This window comes from Notolepis coatsorum (genome assembly GCF_963971535.1).
Source record: "Notolepis coatsorum genome assembly, chromosome: 9".
NCBI lineage: Eukaryota > Metazoa > Chordata > Actinopteri > Aulopiformes > Paralepididae > Notolepis > Notolepis coatsorum.
This window is the reverse complement of record NC_140173.1, coordinates 39,567,785-39,587,746: the sequence shown is the minus strand read 5'-3', so window position 1 is coordinate 39,587,746 and position 19,962 is coordinate 39,567,785. Positions and strand designations below refer to the sequence as shown.

Below are 19,962 nucleotides of genomic sequence, written 5' to 3'. Positions count from 1 at the left end.
TTTCTTGTTGATTGTCCTTACTGTTATTACTAATATTATGATATTTTATTGCTTAATATATATGTTATTGTTTGTATGTTGAACTTGCTTTGGCAATAAGTATGTTAATATTTCATGCCAATAAAGCCTATTTGAATTGAATTGAATTGAATTGAATTGAATTGAAATGAGAGAGAGGACCGGGCTCAAACTACCTCCTGTAATAAATTAATTGATTGATGTTTAACTTGTCCGTGTGTGTGTCCAGTCCTTTCGACTAGCAAACATTGTCTGTATTTAACGTTTACCTCAGTTGGTTAGCATTTAGCTAACGTTGTTAGCATTGGATAGCATCAACGCTAGCTGGCTAAATTATGGAGGCTTTTTAATCGTCAAGGTAAGAGAGGATTTGTCATGATCAACTGAAGGGGTATGCTATGGAACAATATGTGCTTGGGTTTTCAGAAAAAGGCCAACGCGTCATCGGTTCAGGAGAAGATGTATCGCTTGTAAATATGGTGACGCAACGGGGGGGCGTCTCAGGCGTCTTCAAAGTTGTGCACTCTGGGACCTGGTATCAGAAAGTATCGTCTTCAGGCTGCCAGAACGCAGTTCCGTGTGGCAGAACGATGCAAACGATCAAATACTTTGCATAAAACGACCAAAATTGTTTTAGTGTGGACATGGCCTAAGACTCCCAAGATGCAACACTGAACGGCACAGGAAGTCCTTCATTCCGACAGCCATCAGACTTTATAACGCATCACTGTGCCTGAGCACAGGGTGACAGTAGCCTACTACCTAATCTTCCTGGGCTTTTACTTTTACTTTTAAACTGACATAGAAACATAGACAATGTATATCCCGGATCGTATTTTTATTCTTATTCTTATTTTTATTCTTATTCGTGACATGTTTACCGTGAGCAATCTGTAGTGCCAAATTTCCCTCGGGATGAATACAGTATTTCTATTCTATTCTATAATTATATTCTAATAAATACAAATGAGAGGAAACTCAAAACGGGTGAAGACGGATGTTAACCTCAGTACTATTGCAAAGTGAGCTCTAATTTCAAACCACAAATAGAAAGAGTTGGTGACACGTTTTCCATGTTGGAATAACATTTGGGGAAAAAAATATAAAAATCATGAATCATGCTCGAAATGGACCCAGTTGGATCCTGCAGAATGACCTCACCATTAGGAACACTGACGGACTGGTCGATGATGTCACTAGCGTTGTCATGGACAGACACGATGATCTCGAAGGTGGCCACCAGCTCTCGGTTGAGTGGGTTCCTCACAAACACAGCGCCTGAGAAGGTAAAGACACAGAGATGATGGAACACACCAGGCCTCGCAGACCCAGCCATCAGTACCGGAGGGAGATATTAAAGTCAGCATGAAATGAGATTCTGGTTTGGGTTTGATTTTGTAGAATCTGTAATGCAGTCAAACCGCATCTGAATATATTCTACACAGTATCACAATATAATCCACAGCCTCTGAATATATTCTCCAGTCTATAAATAAAATCTTCACCCCCTGAATATGATCTCCAGTCTCTGAATATAATATCCAGTTTCTAAATATGATCTCCAGTTTCTAAATATAATATCCAGTCTCTGAATATAATCTCCCGTTTCTAAATATAATCTCCAGTTTCTAAATATAATCTCCAGTCTCTAAATATAATATCCAGTATCTAAATATAATCCACAGCCTCTGAATATAATCTCCAGTTTCTAAATATAATCTCCAGTCTCTAAATATAATCTCCAGTCTCTGAATATAATCTTCAATCTCTGAATATAATCTACAGTCTATAAATATAATCTCCAGTCTCTGAATATAACTCTAGTCTATAAATATAATCTTCAGTCTCTGAATATAATCTCCAGTCTCTAAATATAATCTCCAGTCTATAAATATAATCTCCAGTCTCTGAATATAATCTCCAGTCTATAAATATAATCTTCAATCTCTGAATATAATCTCCAGTCTCTGAATATAATCTCCAGTCTATAAATATAATCTCCAGTCTCTGAATATAATCTCCAGTCTATAAATATAATCTTCAATCTCTGAATATAATCTCCAGTCTCTGAATATAATCTCCAGTCTATACATATAATCTTCAATCTCTGAATATAATATCCAGTCTATAAATATAATCTCCAGTCTCTGAATATAATCTACAATCTCTGGATATAATCTACATTATCTAAATATAATCTCCAGTCTCTGAATATAATCTCTAGTCTATAAATATAATCTCCAGTCTCTGAATATAATCTACAGTCTATAAATATAACCTACAGTCTATAAATATAATCTCCAGTCTCTGAATATAATCTAGTCTATAAATATAATCTACAGTATATAAATATAATCTCCAGTCTCTGAATATAATCTACAGTCTATAAATATAATCTCCAGTCTCTGAATATAATCTCCAATCTCTGAATATAATCTTCAGTCTCTGAATATATTCTCCAGTCTCTGGACTCACCGGTGTGGAAGTCGATGCCAAAGGATTCCTGCAGACCATCCACAGGGTTGTTCCCATCATCCTTTGCCTCCACAGAAATGATGTAATACTCCAGCCGGGGTCGGAGGTCGTCGTCCTCCGCGGTGAGCGTGGTGACCACCACCCCCGGCGGCGTGGACTCGTTGACGTTGATGGTGGTCACCGGCTGGAGGAAGCGCGGCCGCGAGTCGTTGACATCGTCCAGGATGACGGTCAGAGTGGCCGTGCCGGACATCGGAGGAGTACCTGGGAGAGGAGGCCATGGAGGGGTCAAGGGTGAACTAGTCATCTGATTCAGAGGAGACCATGGAGGGGTCAAGGGTCAACTAGTCATCTGATTATAAATACTGAAGAATAACTCTGATGGTGAGAGAGAGATAGATGGAGAGAGAGAGATGGAGAAAACAGAGAGAGAAAGAGAGAGAGATAAAGACAGAGAGAGAGAGAGAGAGAGAGAGAGAGAGAGAGAGAGAGAGAGAGAGAGAGAGAGAGAGAGAGAGAGAGAGAGAGATGAGGAAGTAAGACAGAAAGGTAGGAAGATCACACTTGAGTGGCAGAAATATATGTTCTATTAAAACCTTGTAAATAGTAGTCACAATATAATTAAACTTCACTGAATCCTTGTGTTGTGTTAATTAATTTCATGATGCAGTAGCCTAATAAACACACAACAATGATGCAATGATGACATCACTGGTGGCCTTTCAAACTATCTTACTCTATCAAGTAACTATTAAACAAAATGAATGTGTGCAAAACAGTTTTGGGATGTGTGTGAGATTATGTGCAAAATAAATTAAAGTGCCCCTTTAACATCTTAAACCTGGAGCCTATTTTCTGGTACAAAAGATCTAAGGAAATGAATAAAGGGAAGATGATTAAACAGAAGGTTCTGTAGATACAGTACTGAATTCTCCCATCCGGACCAATGCAATTTGAAATATTATTATAGAATATAGAATAGCAGGCTTATAAATTACCTTATTATAGCCAATTCGCACATTTATATATATACATATATTATCTTTCAAATGGCCAACTTAAATTTGGATTTAGTATCACCAGGCGTGCATAATAACAGATAATGAAATCTACTGTTATCTACTGTACTTTAAAAAACATGTAACAGGATGCAACTGTTTTGAAAACAATTTCAGATCTAATTGTTGCTGCATGCTAACAATAGGGAAGAGAAACTAACTACGTTTCAATATTTGTCAATAACGTTACGTTTTGTGGTATATTATCCCGAATAATAATAAAAAATGCATACAGAACTATGAACCTTGAACCCCATAGATCCAAATTCCAACGCAAATCCAGAGGTAATGGATGTGGAAACTACAATTCCCATGGTTCAAGGTTTTCCAAAATGGTCGCCTCTCGCGAAATAAACAGACCATTTTGAAAAGGAAAATCTATCTAATAACACTTTAACCTATTCCTAAACTAACGTATTGATGATAATATACATACATAAATGCTGTTGTGACATGGTTATGATGTTTATACTTGAATACATTTGACAGAAAAAACGATACTTTTGTAGAACAGTCTGGGGATATTGATTTATGACATGATGTCATTTGCGGCACAGGCGGAAGAGGTTAACTCTTTCAGGCGTAACCATTTCTCCCCTCAGAATTCTGTCTCATACTTCTTCTAGTCTACAGCTTTCAGTGGCCAGTCGGCGTGAATACTTTGGGCAACCAACATGTCCTTCCGCGTTTCTCTGATTGGCCAGCGTTGGCCAGCGCTCTCCTTCGTGAATACCAGCGCTCTATGCCAGAAAAGTCACGTGAAACACTGCAGACCACTGATTGGTCACTCGTTGGAGGCTCTCCACAAAAACAGAAAGCCGCCATCTTTAATGTCTCGCATAGGATTTCATTTGCAGCAGGAACAAGTGCAATAAACAAAAAAGGATACAGTCACTGTGTATTCTGCCTCATTTATTGATGAAACAAAACCGACATCATCACAATTTGCCACTGAGCGGAGAGTTTAGTCTCACAAAAAGATCGCTGACTTGTTAAGCTTGTTGTTAGGTTAGGTGCTAATGTTGTGCTAGCGTTTTAGCATGGCTATCGTACATAGCGCGATCAATATAACTCGCTATTGATTGTTTGTACTAGTAACTAATGGTTAATGCTAGTAGCGCGATCAATATAACTCGCTATTTATTGTTTGTACTAGTAACTAATGGTTAATGCTAGTAGAATAGACACACCGTGAGGGCGTATACTATATACTCCAACGCCTATATGTAGAACATGGTACAGTAAGTGGGGAGTGTAAACAGTGATTCAAACCCCCTCAATGTACAGTGATTGATAATACCTAGCTGCGTCAGATAATACCTACCTGCATCAATATACGCCACGCTATATACTATATACTCCAACGCCTATATGTAGAACATGGTACAGTAAGTGGGGAGTGTAAACATTTATAGTTAAAGACAGTATAGCTTGAGTACTTTCGATAGGGCTTTGATTCAAAACGGTGCATGAGATGAGGTTCTATATGTAGAACATGGTACAGTAAGTGGGGAGTGTAAACAGTGATTCAAACCCCCTCAATGTACAGTGATTGATAATACCTAGCTGCATCAGATAATACCTACCTGCATCAATATACGCCACGCTATATAATACTATATACTCCAACGCCTATATGTAGAACATGGTACAGTAAGTGGAGAGTGTAAACAGTGATTAAAACCCCCTCAATGTACAGTTTCTGACAGCTGGGCTGTGTTGTCACGTGAAATAACGTTATGAATAAAACACGAAATAACATTATATAACGTTATGTTATATAATGTTACAATGTACAGTTTCTGACAGCTGGGCTGTGTTGTCACACGAAATAACGTTATGAGTGAATCTGGTAGTTGTTTTGATAAATATGTATTCTACGGATTCGAACATAACATTACATTTCCACGATTAGCCTCGCGCGGCGTGTGAGTGCCGTCAAAAAGAAAATGCGCATGCGCGCGTTACCGGCGTGCGGGGAAAACGAGCGTAGAGGGCTGGCCGATCGCTGGCCAATCAGAGAAACGCGGAAGGACATGTTGGTTGCCGAAAGTATTCACGCGGCCAGTCGTGCTCTCCGTACATCTGAGGGCGGGTTGAGGGAGTCCATGTTTGTTGTTTGTTTTAACACGCTCAAAACTGCCTACAAAGTCTTCAAGGTTGGTTGACCATGCAGCGCGCTACTGCATGTCTACAAACCGTCCAGCCCCCTCTGGGTTAGGAACTTGCCTCTGTCGGTTGCCACGACAACCAGCCGGTAGGAGCCCCTGTCCTCGCGGTTGAGGGTGGCGTTGCCGACCAACACGGTACCGGAGGGCGAGTCGACCACAAAGCGGTCCTGAGCGCCGCTCTCCAGACGGTAAACTAGCCACCCGCTGGTCCCGGAGTCTGCATCTGTAGCTGACAGCTGGGTGACCACCACGCCTGAGAACACACAGCTGTTAGGAGGAGCATGGTACTGCACACACACACAGACACACACAGACACACACACACACACACACACACACACACACACACACACACACACACACACACACACACACACACACACACACACACACACACACACACAGACACACACACACACACACACACACACAGACACACACACACACACACACAAACACACACACACACACACACACAGACACACACACACACACAAACACACACACACACAGACAAACACACACACACACACGCACACACACACACACAGACAGACACACACACACACACACACACACACACACACACACACACACACACACACACACACACACACACACACACACACACACACAGACAAACAGACAGACAGACAGACATACAGACAGACAGACAGACAGACAGACAGACAGACAGACAGACAGACATACAGACAGACAGACAGACAGACAGACAGACAGACAGACAGACATACAGACAGACAGACAGACAGACAGACAGACAGACAGACAGACAGACAGACAGACAGAGAGACAGACAGACAGACAGACAGACAGACAGACAGACAGACAGACAGACAGACAGACAGACAGACAGACAGACATACAGACAGACAGACAGACAGACAGACATACAGACAGACAGACAGACAGACAGACAGACAGACAGACAGACAGACAGACAGACAGACAGACAGACAGACAGGCAGAGACACAGACATACAGACAGACAGACAGACAGACAGACAGACATACAGACAGACAGACAGACAGACAGACAGACAGACAGACAGACAGACAGACAGACAGACAGACAGACAGACAGACAGACAGACAGACAGACAGAGATACAGACAGACAGACAGACAGACAGACAGACAGACAGACAGACAGACAGACAGACAGACAGACAGACAGACAGACAGACAGACAGACAGACAGACAGACAGACAGACAGACAGACAGACAGACAGACAGACAGACAGACAGAGATACAGACAGACCCACGGCCTCACCAGCAGGGCTGTTCTCTGGGAGTCTGACAGTGAAGCTGGAGGGGCTGAAGACAGGAGGGTTGTCGTTCAGGTCCAGGACAGTGACAGAGAGAGGCACGCTGCTGTTCAGACCCCCCACGTCCTCCGCCACCAGGAACAGCTCCACCCGCGGCTCTGCGAAGGCCTCGCGGTCCAGCGGCGCGCCCTGTCGCACGCGGATCACACCTGCAGCGGGGAGAGGCGGTCAGCGGGGAGAGGCGGTCAGCGAGGGGGAGAGGCGGTCAGCGGGGAGAAGCGGTCAGCGGGGAGAGGCGGTCAGCGGGGAGAGGCGGTCAGTGGGGAGAGGCGGTCAGCGGGGAGAGGCGGTCAGCGGGGAGAGGCGGTCAGTGGGGAGAGGCGGTCAGCGGGGAGAGGCGGTCAGCAGGGAGAGCCGGTCAGCGGGGAGAGGCGGTCAGTGGGGAGAGGCGGTCAGCGGGGCCATGCCCCCCCACAATACTGCTCTGAACTGGCCACGCCCCCAACAATACTGATCTAAACTGGCCACGGCCCCCAACAATACTGCTCTGAACTGGCCACGCCCCCAAAAATACTGATCTGAACTGGCCACGCCCCCAACAATACTGATCTGAACTGGCCATGCCCCCAACAATACTGATCTGAATTGACCACGCCCCCAACAATACTGCTCTGAACTGACCACGCCCCCAACAATACTGATCTGAACTGGCCACGCCCCCAACAATACTGATCTGAACTGGCCACGCCCCAACAATACTGATCTGAACTGGCCACGCCCCCAACAATACTGATCTTAACTGGCCATGCTCCCAACAATACTGATTTGAATTGACCACGCCCCCAACAATACTGCTCTGAACTGACCACGCCCCCAACAATACTGATCTGAACTGGCCACGCCCCCAACAATACTGATCTGAACTGGCCACACCCCCAACAATACTGCTCTGAATTGACCACGCCCCCAACAATACAGCTCTGAACTGGCCACGCCCCCACACAATACTGATCTGAACTGGCCACGCCCACACAAATACTGCTCTGAACAGGCCACGCCCCCCGACACTACTGCTCTGAGCTGGCCACGCCCCCAACAATACTGCTCTGAGCGGGGAGCCAAGCAACTTGCCCATTGCGACCAGGCACTGTACTATCAGAAACAATATGAAGGAAAAGTTTAAAAGTTCTACATTTCAATTTAGTAATAAATTATACCTCTGGTATAGACCATAAATGTGTATTACCAGTATTTGGGTCCACAGTATAACCACATGCATAAACATGTGTATTACCAGTATTATATATAAACATGTATTACCAGTATTATATATAAACATCTATTACCAGTATTATATATATTATTATAATAAAAATAAGACACAACATACAAAGTGGTAAATTAGGGGTTAAAGGCAGAGTTTAAGAGGTGGGTTTTGAGGAGTTTTTTTCTTTTCTTTTTCATGTCAACGTTCACACGCACAATATACGCTTAGGAGACATGCTCAGAAGATGTTGGTTCTCTTTGGATCCACCTACATATGTGAACAGACATTCTCAGTCATGACGTTTACCAAGTCCAGGTACAGATCCTCTCTCACTGATGAACATCTGGCAGCTGTGCTTCGCATCTCCACCTCAGACATGCAACCTGACTTTGATGGACTTGTTAAAGCTCAACAGAGACTGGATTTCTCACACTGAATGAAAAAAAAAAGAACTGAAGAACACTAAAATGTGGAAATATAACAAGTGAAATGGGACACTTGATATTTTTTTTCTTTTTTTTGCACAGTTCTGAAAACATTAAATGTTTAATATAGGCACGTAAAGTAAAAAAGGCTACAAAACTGGGACACTTTTCTTTACACAGTTCAGTGACATGTCTTGTTTATTTTTGCTATAAGATGATGTGATGTCTTTAGAAAGCTAAGAAAATCCTTGTTTCAATAGTATATGAAACTCAAAATGCCCTTTGTTATTAATGTTTCACATTTTGTTTATCATTTTGGAAATAAATTCTATTTGAATAAATGATATTTTTGAAAGCTAACCTCACCTTTTAATTGCCAAATAATAACATACACTTTTACCAGGGGTCAAAACAATGCCATTTACTGCTTTTTATATAGAAATAAAATGTATATTATGCATAATTGAGTTTGGAATTTTGGCCCGGCCCCCCAACATATTTTCAGTTGCTCATTCGGCCCCCTGGGAAAAATAATTGCCCACCCCTGCCCTAACCCCTGCACCAACCACCGTTGACACTTTTTTTTAAAATAAAATAATAATAATAATAATAATAATAATAATAATAATAATAATAATAATAATAATAATAATAATAATAATAATAATAATAATAATAATAATAATAATAATAATAATAATAATAATAATAATAATAATAATAATAATAATAATAATAATAATAATAATAATAATAATAATAATAATAATAATAATAATAATAATAATAATAATAATAATAATAATAATAATAATAATAATAATAATAATAATAATAATAATAATAATAATAATAATAATAATAATAATAATAGTAACCCCCCCCCCAACCCACCCCGTCATAGGCCTGAGAAGAAAAAGAATTGAGCAAAGAATTCAACAAAGACCAAAAATAAAGGGAATTATACAGATATAATTAGTTAGTGTGATATTGCTTTTGTGTCTAGTTTGGTGTTTGTTTGTTCTGTTTTGGATTGGCCTGGCCAGGTGTTGCCAATTGTAATTAGTCTGTGTATATTAGTGTGTTCTGTCCTCACTTCTTTTGTGGCGTCATACCTCCATGTTCCCGTACCTGTCGTGTCTGCTATTGAGTCTTAGTAAGTTTTATTTGTATTCCGTTTTTTGTGCTTCTTTGTTTTTCGTGTATCAGTTTGCGTGTTCTCTAGTGCCAGCTCGGCTGTGCCTTTGCTTTTGTTTTGGTAATTGTAATATACCCTTGCTCTCTTGGTTCTAAAAATAAATATAGAACACTACGTTTTGTGAAGAGCAACCACCGTCTCCATTCTCCTATCATTCTGCAGTTCTGGGGCTCCTCCGTCAATCCGCATATTGGGTTCTACTGTTCCCCCGTTTCCTAACAGTTTGGTGCGGGTGAGAACCCTGGCAGCTGAGTTTTGAACATACTGGAGCCTGTCCAGGGTTTTGCTTGGAACCCCGGACAGGACCCTGTTGCAGTAGTCCAGGCGGGAGGTGGCGAAGGCATGGATGAGGGTCTCAGCTGTGGAGTTGGAAAGTGATAGTCAGAGTCTGGAGATGTTGACAGAACTGACGTGGGCTTGATATGGACAGGGTGGAGTCCAGGATGACGCCCAGGTTGCGGACCTTTGGGGAAGGGCAGATGGAGCAGCCGTCTACAACCAGGGGGAGATCTCCAACCTTCCGGAGCAGGGCCTTGGGTGCCACACAACCATGAGCTCAGTTTTATTCTTGTTCAGTTTGAGGAGGTTAGATGACATCCAGATTTTTATTTCGTGGAGGCAGTTGACAAGGGAGCGTGGGGGGAGCTGGGTGGATGGTTTGGTGGAGAGGTAAAGTTGTGTGTTGTATAGGAGTGGAAACTGAGGTTGTGGCGGCGGATGATCTGACCGAGGGGGAGCAGGTAGATGGTGAACAGAATTGGGCCAAGTACAGAACCTTGGGGGACGCCTTGGTTGACTGGGGCCGGGGTGGAACTGGAATCGCAGATGGTGATAAACGTGTATTACCAGTATTAAACAGTGATGGGCAAGCTACTTGGAAAATGTAGTAAGCTACACTACTAGTTACTCTCGATTAAATATAGCTCAACTACAATGGAAGCTATCCCCAGAGAAATGTAGCAAGCTACACTACAAGAACATGGCAAAAATAGATAGCTACATCGGCACAACTTTTTATTTATTTTTTATTTTTACTTCATGATCAAGTTTCCACCAAACAAATAGGCAGGCAAGGTTTGATTGTTTATTATAAAACTGAAACAAGCCCTCTGTCTGGCTTTTTGTTGTTATTGACATCTTCATCAATGCCATCAGCCCTGGAAACATCGAATCCCTCTGCCTCTGCTATTTCGCGCGGACTGGTTCATGTGATCTGTGTTTTGATTTTCACTTCCTGGTTTGCCGAGCCTTGGAGTGGCATGCCCCGCCCTATCCTGCCTCTGATTGGCCTACCCGGAAAGTTTTACCCAGAGTTTTTTCCCCCACAAATCTTTATTCAGCAGTCCAGTTCTCCGGACAGTAGCGTGTAGCGTTTTGCTCACGCTACGTCACTACTTGGATCTAAAAATAGCTACACTACAGAGAACGCTACTTGGTTCAAAAGTAGCGACGCTACCATCACGCTACTGAGAATTCTAGTTAAGCTATGTAGCGTCGCAACTTGTAGCTAGCTACTGCCCAACACTAAAGTGTATTACCAGTATTATATATAAAGTGTATTACCAGTATTATATATAAAGTGTATTACCAGTATTATATATAAAGTGTATTACCAGTATTATATATAAAGTGTATTGCCAGTATTATATATAAAGTGTATTACCAGTACTTGGGTCCACAGAGAACAGGTCCAATCTGCTTCCTAAGAGACGGTACTTCACCACAGCGTTGGGTCCAATGTCTCTGTCCTCAGCCAGAACTGGCCCGTTCAACACTGTCACAGTCGTGCCTGTTATTTATTTTATAAATAAATAAAGGAAGGAAGAAAAATAATATCACAATAATTAGTAGTAGTAGTACGAACATTTACATACAGTAAGTAAGAACACACCTGCAACCTGATCTGTTTTATTCTATCCTTTTAAAGTACTACAAGGAAAATGTTCAACAAAATACATCATTGTTAGATTGCTTGGGATACCTTGGTATGACTACAGTAATTAAGTCAGACCACTGCTGAAACAATCGGCAGCCTGATTCTCATGATGAGACCACATTCCCCTCCACCGGGACAGGGTTTGTTTTGATGATGAGAGGAGAGGGCGAACAGCCCTTTGCTAACCGTGAACGTTGAGTTATTTTTGTTGATGAAGTGAGTTTTATTGGTAAAGGCTTCCTTTGAGCCGTAGAGCCTTCAGCAGAACTCTGTGAATCCAACCCGGTCAATACAACATGGAGGATATCAATACAACATGGAGGATATCAATACAACATGGAGGATATTAACCCCTTAAGCCCGATCGGACCGGTACCGGGTTGAGATTTATTTCATGTCATAAATGGATCAATACAGTCCGTATTAATGAATGAATTTATTTTTCAAATGTAGCCAAGAGACCCTAACCCTGTCAAAACAGCAGTCAACGTGTATATATTCCGCACTACGTTTGTTTACCAATGATGTTAAGTGTTATTAGCAAAATATGAGTTTATAGAAATCTCTGCGCATTGCATCGGAAACCGGATGATTTAGAGGCGAGGAAATGACGCCGTCATGAAATCGTTGTAGTCCTAAGAAAGAGGTGACCCAGGGCTTTTGATATTTCATAAAACTACACTATCCAGCTCACACCAGCCGCTGTCAAAACTAAAGCCGGTGACATGAAAAAATTATATTGACATTATTTTCGTGATTATATCTCACGGGTCGAACACACCTGAACGTTATTGCCATAAAATACAACGTATATTGTTTCTTTACCATTCTGTGAACGTCTACAAAAGAAAAGCATGGCAATCTGGTGAAAAATGGTAGAGCTATGGAGATTATACAAAAGTAACTGTACTTTTGGTCTTTGCTGCCCCGTAACGGGCTCCTGGTGGTACTAAATCCAGATTTAACTCAGCCCAATCCATAGATGTATGACTTGGCCAAAATAGGGTCATTTATAGGCCTGATATTCTATATTCATATTTCATGTGTCCGGATGGCAAAATTCTATCTACAAAACCCCATGTAAATCATCTGCCCTTTATTCATTTGCTTAGACTTTTAGTACACTCGATCTCAAGAAGGTGCTGAATGAGCTCAGTTTTCACGTCTGGTCAATGTTAGCATAGTGTTATTCACCGTCAAAGATGAAAAAAATATATATATAATAATAATAATAATAATTTACATTCTCCTTTGGTTCATTACAATTTACTCAAGCATAGTAACATACATAATATTTCTGACACTGGGAATACATTCCCTGAGGTCCATAGATGTCCCTAGATACCAAGAACTTGCAAATTGACCTTCTAGAAGTCGAGCAATCTTCCATTTACTTGGGTATGTACTTTTAGACACATTTTCAGAATTTTCCATTATCTTTCATTCTCTTCTGTCTCAACATGTTGCTGCAGTAATCCTGCCAAGGTATGAAGACTGAATTTACAATGATATATTGTGAGGGAATTGAACCCGATCGATGAGTCAGAAGGTAGACTTGGGTAAAGAAAGGCTTATTCGTCAGAGTAATATGGTCTGGACAAGCCAAGCTGGTGTGTCCGAGGCAGGTGAGCTCTCGAGTCCACTCAGGCGTGGCTCTTTATAGTGTGAGGCCCCGTCCACACGAACGCTGGGTTTAATGTAACCGTGATTGTATGTGCGCAGTTGCACTGTTCGGCCACACACAACCGGGGATTTGCTACACTGCAACCGCGGTCTTTTGAAACCGGTGGCCAGGGTGGAGTTGTGCGGTTTTGCAGTTGCGTGTGGGCATACAGTAGCAACCGAGGTTATTCCCAGTGTTTACAGCAGAGCTGTCGCAATTATTCCCCATGTTCACGGCAGACCGCGGGGTAGAGAGATTAGAGCAGAGCCAACTACACCAGTGTTTACAGCAGAGCTGTCCCAAGTAGCGTTATATGAAAATGATTGTAACAAACTTTTGTTCAAAACGTATCGTCTGTGTTGAAGAGTGTTGTGATCGACTGATGTCTGTTGACGCTCAGAGTAAACATGTAGCTGCAGCTAAACTAAACTCATGTGTTGTCAAGTTATTGTTATAACTTATAAGGAACCCAGTCCAGACTGCATCCCCTTAACAATTGTTTGTATTGAGCCGTATTGTATTGTACCCATTCTGCAATCTGTTAAATAACGTTTACATCCATTTCATATCGGTAACGTTACTTCTTCTTCTTCAGTTAATTAATGGCAGATCGCGACCCAACAGGAAGTTTAGTGAGCGTTCAGTCTTTTCTGATTGGTTGAAATGGCCTTCATGTCTGAACAACATCGCCGCCTACTGCTTTGGCATTGTATTACATTGTACTAAATGTATCGGTTGCTGGGTTCCAGCTCTGCCCGTGAGTACGCAGTTATACACGGTTGTCCACCTGTGTTCACCGTGTGGACGGAGTTTTATTTTTTCAAACTTCGGTCATATTAAATCCAAACTCTCGTGTGGACAGGGCCTGAGAGAGGGGAATTCTGGGTAGGCTGGCTAGGTTCAGGATTGGAGGGGGATCAAGGAGGGGGGGGGGGGTTCTAGTTAGGAGAAGGAGAGGGGGGGGGGGGTATCGGGTGATCGGGGGGGGGTTGGAGGTGAGAGACAAAAGGTGTGTGAATGGGGTAGACAGGACTTGGGTATTTGGGAGGACAGTAGTCTGTGGGGGAGGGGGAATTACAATTGGGATGGCGGGAGAAATACAGTTATTCCACAATATTGATCAAATTAAATCCTCCTATTAGTGCCTTTAATCTACAATTCATGGTATTAAAATTCCCCCCCCCCCCCCCCCCACTCCTACCCCCCCCCCCCAACCACCTCCAATGTACAGTCCCACCCCCACCTACCCAATCCAATGTACAGTTTCTACGCCTAATGTATATACTCTTTTCTTTCTGGACTCTTTTTGTATCACAAATACAGTACTGTAATTGCAAATCTGGTATGTCATAAATGTATAGATGTAGCAGTACTGTCTATCTGTATGTCATGTATGTCATATATGTTACGATGAATTGGAAATGGGGGACCCTGGTGGAAACAAGACGAAAGTCTTTCTCTGGTCTGCATCCCCTTAACAATTGTATGTATTGAGCTGTACTGCACTGTACCCATTCTGCAATCTGTTAATAAAGTTTTCATTCATTCATTCATTCATGTCTTGCACTAAGAGGAATGTAGTGAATTTTCTACGAGTATATTATTGTATTTTGTATTCTTTGTATTTTTACTGCGTATATGACTGTCTGTATTGTACCTATTAGTTTACGGTCTAGGACTACAGATGGAAATGAACTTCCTGCTAAATCTTGTTGTTTATCCATCTTCTTGTTTTACCATAGATGAGTAATGTACACTGTTGCACAATGTCCTTTTCATAAACCAAATGAACTCAACTAAACTAAAGAAATGAGGTATATCGACGAGGGTCCATACTAAAGGCTTCTACTGGGGTCCAGAGGTCAGAGAGGTCGTCTGGTACCTGCAGCAGAGTTCTCAGAGACCTCGGCCCAATAGCTGGTTCTGGAGAATATTGGTCTGTTGTCATTCTCGTCCAGAATGCGGATCACCAGCAGGTCCGAGTCCTGGCAGGAGATCATGGAGAGAGAGGAACTCAACTGATGTTTTACAGATGATTTTTATACATTTCTGCTTCATTACTTTGTTATTATTAGTGTTATCATTATACATAACACTGCCTGGGTTGGGGGTTCCATTCCATGTATAGCACAATGGGTAGAGCAAGTCACTAATACTGCCAGGGTTGGGGGTTCCATCCCCTGTATAGCACAATGGGTAGAGCAAGTCACTAATACTGCCAGGGTTGGGGGTTCCATTCCCTGTATAGCACAATGGGTAGAACAAGGCACTGACACTGCCAGGGTTGGGGGTTCCATCCCCTGTATAGCACAATGGGTAGAGCAAGGCACTAACACTGCCAGGGTTGGGGGTTCCATCCCCTGTATAGCACAATGGGTAGAGCAAGGCACTAACACTGCCAGGGTTGGGGGTTCCATCCCCTGTATAGCACAATGGGTAGAGCAAGGCACTAACACTGCCAGGGTTGGGGGTTAGATGTCTGTATGAAGCCCATGGGTTTTGAACGTGATCCATTCTAAATGGGTTTCATGCAACTCACTCTGTACATAGAATAACATGTCAAACTTCAAGTAGAAACATAGAAACACAACGGACCCTGCGGGCGATGCGAGGGTTCTCTGGGTTGTCTTTCACCGTGATGGTCAGTCGGTACTCTGACACCCTCTCTCTGTCCAGAGGTCTGGCTACCTGAACCACACCTGTCTGAGAGAGAGACAGAGAGAGACACAGAGAGAGACACAGAGAGAGACACAGAGAGAGAGAGAGAGAGAGAGAGAGAGAGAGAGAGAGAGAGAGAGAGAGAGAGAGAGAGAGACACAGAGAGAGACACAGAGAGAGACACAGAGAGAGACACAGAGAGAGAGAGAGAGAGAGAGAGAGAGAGAGAGAGAGAGAGAGAGAGAGAGAGAGAGAGAGAGAGAGAGAGAGAGAGAGAGAGAGAGAGGGGTTGACTATATAGACACAAGATAAGATACTATATTATTTTATTGATCAAGGCATATTGAGTGAAAGTATGTATTTGAATACAATGTAATAATTGTATTGTAAATTAGAGCTATTTTATTGTTTATGCTACTATTTTAATTAGGGCTGGGACTTCATCGCATTAATTTCGATGAATTAACTGCAGAAAGAATTAAAAGTTAAAGGGGAACTATCTTATAAATGGCCTTTTTCAGTGTTTAGCATTGTTTTCTAGCTATGTGGACTTATATTAATAGGATCTATGTCTCTAATTCTCATATTGGCGCATTCTTCCAATTCTCCTCTCACAATATTCACCCTCACTGAACTGAGTCATCTGAAAATGTGCATATCTGTGATGTCAGAGATTTCTCAGCTGCATAATAATGTGGCAGTTGGTGTGGCAGTTGGCACCAGGCCACACAATGGTTGGAGCCCAGCCTCAAAACGGCTTAAGATCTTGAGGTCGAAAAATGCTGTTTTTGAGTACTTGATTAGAAATACAAAACAATGAATAAAAATAAATAAAAAAGGAGGTGTTCCATAGACTCACAGGAATTGTGTAAAAGTGCCCAAATAGTGAAAGAAATAGTAAAATAGTGCCCCTTTAAAAAGATGTATGCATTTAATCGCATCATGATTTTTGCTTTATTGTGTAAGAATATACATTTCAAAGGAGACCAGACTCATGCATGTGCTATAAGTATAACGTATAATAAATTGCAAATAACTTTTTTTCTTAGTCTGGTTTGTTCATACAGAATACTGAAAAAATAAGAGAAATTGATATTAATCAAGAGTTTCTTTTTTTTCAATGGTCAACTGTTCTGGAATGTACTTGAAAGTACTGCGTTTTACTTTTACCTCGAAAGTGCTTGAGTTTACGAAAGGTCCTTGCGCTATATATATATTATTCCTAAAATTGCTGCACTAAAAATTGCATTGATCTGTTGGTCTGTGTAGTAGCTAAATATAGGATGTTGCTGCTTAAACGTATGTATAATGTATATTTGATATATATTGATTCACTCGTATACCAAAATCCATTTGAATTGAAACATTTTGCTTTTTGCATCAAATATTGATATGCGATTACAATGTGATTAATTTCGATTAATTAACTATAAAGTCTCGAATTAATTCGATTGCCATTTTTTATCGAGTCCCACCACTCATTTTAATACATCCTGCCACTTTTCACTCCACACTGTGATTATTGTGAAAACTCAAATGTGAGATTCCCGTTGTATGACACCCTGCGTCCAAAAGACAACAAAGTTGCATAATTAACTTCTTGGCAGATAAAAATTCACAATATCAGGGTCCTGTTCATGATTTTAACCAACGTTTTTGAGAAAGTCAAGAAACCTGGACTTCTACTGACGAGTCTATTTTAAAGTTATAGTCTGTTGAACACAAAGACTGATAACGACACAAACACAGCGCAAAATATTGTGGATGACTGTAAGACAGGATTAACAATATACACAACAAGAAACACAACAACAACAAAACGTATAATAAAAACATGGTAATAAACAACGAAACCAAATTAATGCAATTAACTTCAAACTAGTGTTTTTATGACCAACAGGAAGACTCTGGTTTTAAACTGTGTGAGTCAATATATGTCTTTTTATTACCTGCATTGCTTTTATTATTTTTCTTATTCTCTGCACTGCTATTATACTGTCTATTCCATGTCTGTTTTACTGCTGTGAAGCACTTTGGGCTGCAATTCCTGTGCTATACAAATACATAAATACAGTGTATTATTACAATTATTATTATGATTATGATTATGGTTATTATGATTATTATGATTATTATTATTATTATACAAATAAAGTGTATTGTTATTATTGTTATATTTATTCTGATTATTTCAGTTATATCGGTCTTTCCTTTCCTCATACTGTATATGAAGGTCACCGTCACCTCATGTGAAAAGTTCCTAATCGGGGAACCGCGTACCGCGTACCGCGAGTGCTATTTCAGCGCCGTGGACAACCGCGCTCGCGCGGATCTGGGGCTGAGCGCGTTCGAATCCCGGACGGCAGCCGAGCCTTTCCCAGAGTGTCTTTCCCCCCCATCTGAACCCTTTCAGCCTGCTTCTGTCGGTCGAACTTGACCAAGTATGAATGCGAAGAAAAAAGCGATAAACGCTAAAAGAACCAGGTGACTGGTCAAAGTTTAAAAAAAAAAGAAAAGTTCCTAATCAAACTAGGGAGGCACCAATCTGGCATTTTCAATTCCGATACCGATACCTAGGCTTTGGGTATCGACCGATACCGAGTACTGATTCAATCAATGACTTTTAATGTAACGGTATAGACTTTATAGGACCGTCATTTTGAGGTCTAATCTTTATTATTATAATAATTTTTATCATTGAAATGTTTTTTGTGGGTCCAAAATGAATGTTGTTGTTTACATGTTGCGATAAATGACATGCTGGTGCTCTAGTGCAACATCTAGTGGCTGAATGTTATCTATCTATAGGACCTTTAACGTGAAAAAAATGCAGTAAATCAAGTCACTTTGCTTTGATTTCTGGCACGTTAGACTTGTTTCTTGGCATCGGATTTTAGTATCAGGGGGAAATTCTCCGATACCGATATTCTATTTTAGCCTTGTATTGGAACCGATATATGTTACCAGTATCAGTGCATCCCTAAATCAAATAAAAAAATACTCTCCCTCCACCTCTCTCTCTCTTTCTCACTGGCTCTCTCTCTCTCTCTGTTTCTCTCTTTCTCTCTCTCTTTCTCACTGGCTCTCTCTCTCTCTGTGTCTCTCTCTCTCTCGCTCTATCTCTCTCTTTCTCTCTCTCTTTTTTTGTTCTCTCTCTCTCTTTCTCACTGGCTCTCTCTCTGTTTCTCTCTCTCCCTCCTTCTCTCTCTCCTCTCTCTCTCTCTCCTCTCTCTCTCTCTCTCTCTCTCTCTCTCTCTCTCTCTCTCTCTCTCTCTCTCTCTCTCTCTCTCTCTCTCTCTCTCTCTCTCTCTCTCCCTCTCATTCTCTCTCACTCTCTCTCTCTGTCTCTCTCTCTCTCTCCCTCTCATTCTCTCTCACTCACTCTCTCTCTCTGTCTCTCTCTCTCTCTCTCTCTCTCTCTCTCTCTCTCTCTCTCTCTCTCTCTCTCTCTCTCTCTCTCTCTCTCTCTCTCTCCTCTCCCTCTCCCTCTCTCTCTCACTGTGTCGTTGATGTAGAAAGCGCCGTCTCGGTTGCCGGCGGTGATGTTGTAGGTCAGCAGTGCGTTGCGCCCGCTGTCCCAGTCCCTGGCCCGCGCCCGCGCCACAGAGGTGTGTATGGCGGCGCCCTCGCTCACACTGGTGTTGTGGGGCAGGTTGAGCAGGACCGGGTCATTGTCGTTAATGTCCAGAACCTGGATCCCGACCACCACCTGGATAACACACGAGATAACTGCTTTAAAGATCCACTCAGAGAGGTCTTTATTATTATTATTATAGTTTTCTTGCCTTTCTAGAATTTTTCGC

General features: G+C 41.7%; 1 protein-coding gene across 1 annotated transcript in view; it reads right to left on the bottom strand.

The window, feature by feature from the left end:
- Positions 1 to 518: 518 nt before the first annotated feature.
- The window catches only part of cdh23 (cadherin-related 23), a gene marked incomplete at both ends in the record, with an annotated part of 775,072 nt that continues 755,628 nt past the window's right edge, over positions 519 to 19,962 (bottom strand). Inside the window, 9 exon segments of the mRNA XM_084321844.1 lie at positions 519 to 550; positions 1,180 to 1,296; positions 2,494 to 2,757; positions 5,781 to 5,975; positions 7,018 to 7,221; positions 11,566 to 11,691; positions 15,384 to 15,486; positions 16,097 to 16,204; positions 19,659 to 19,868. Of these exon segments, the coding sequence (XP_084177970.1) occupies positions 519 to 550; positions 1,180 to 1,296; positions 2,494 to 2,757; positions 5,781 to 5,975; positions 7,018 to 7,221; positions 11,566 to 11,691; positions 15,384 to 15,486; positions 16,097 to 16,204; positions 19,659 to 19,868 (1,359 nt within the window).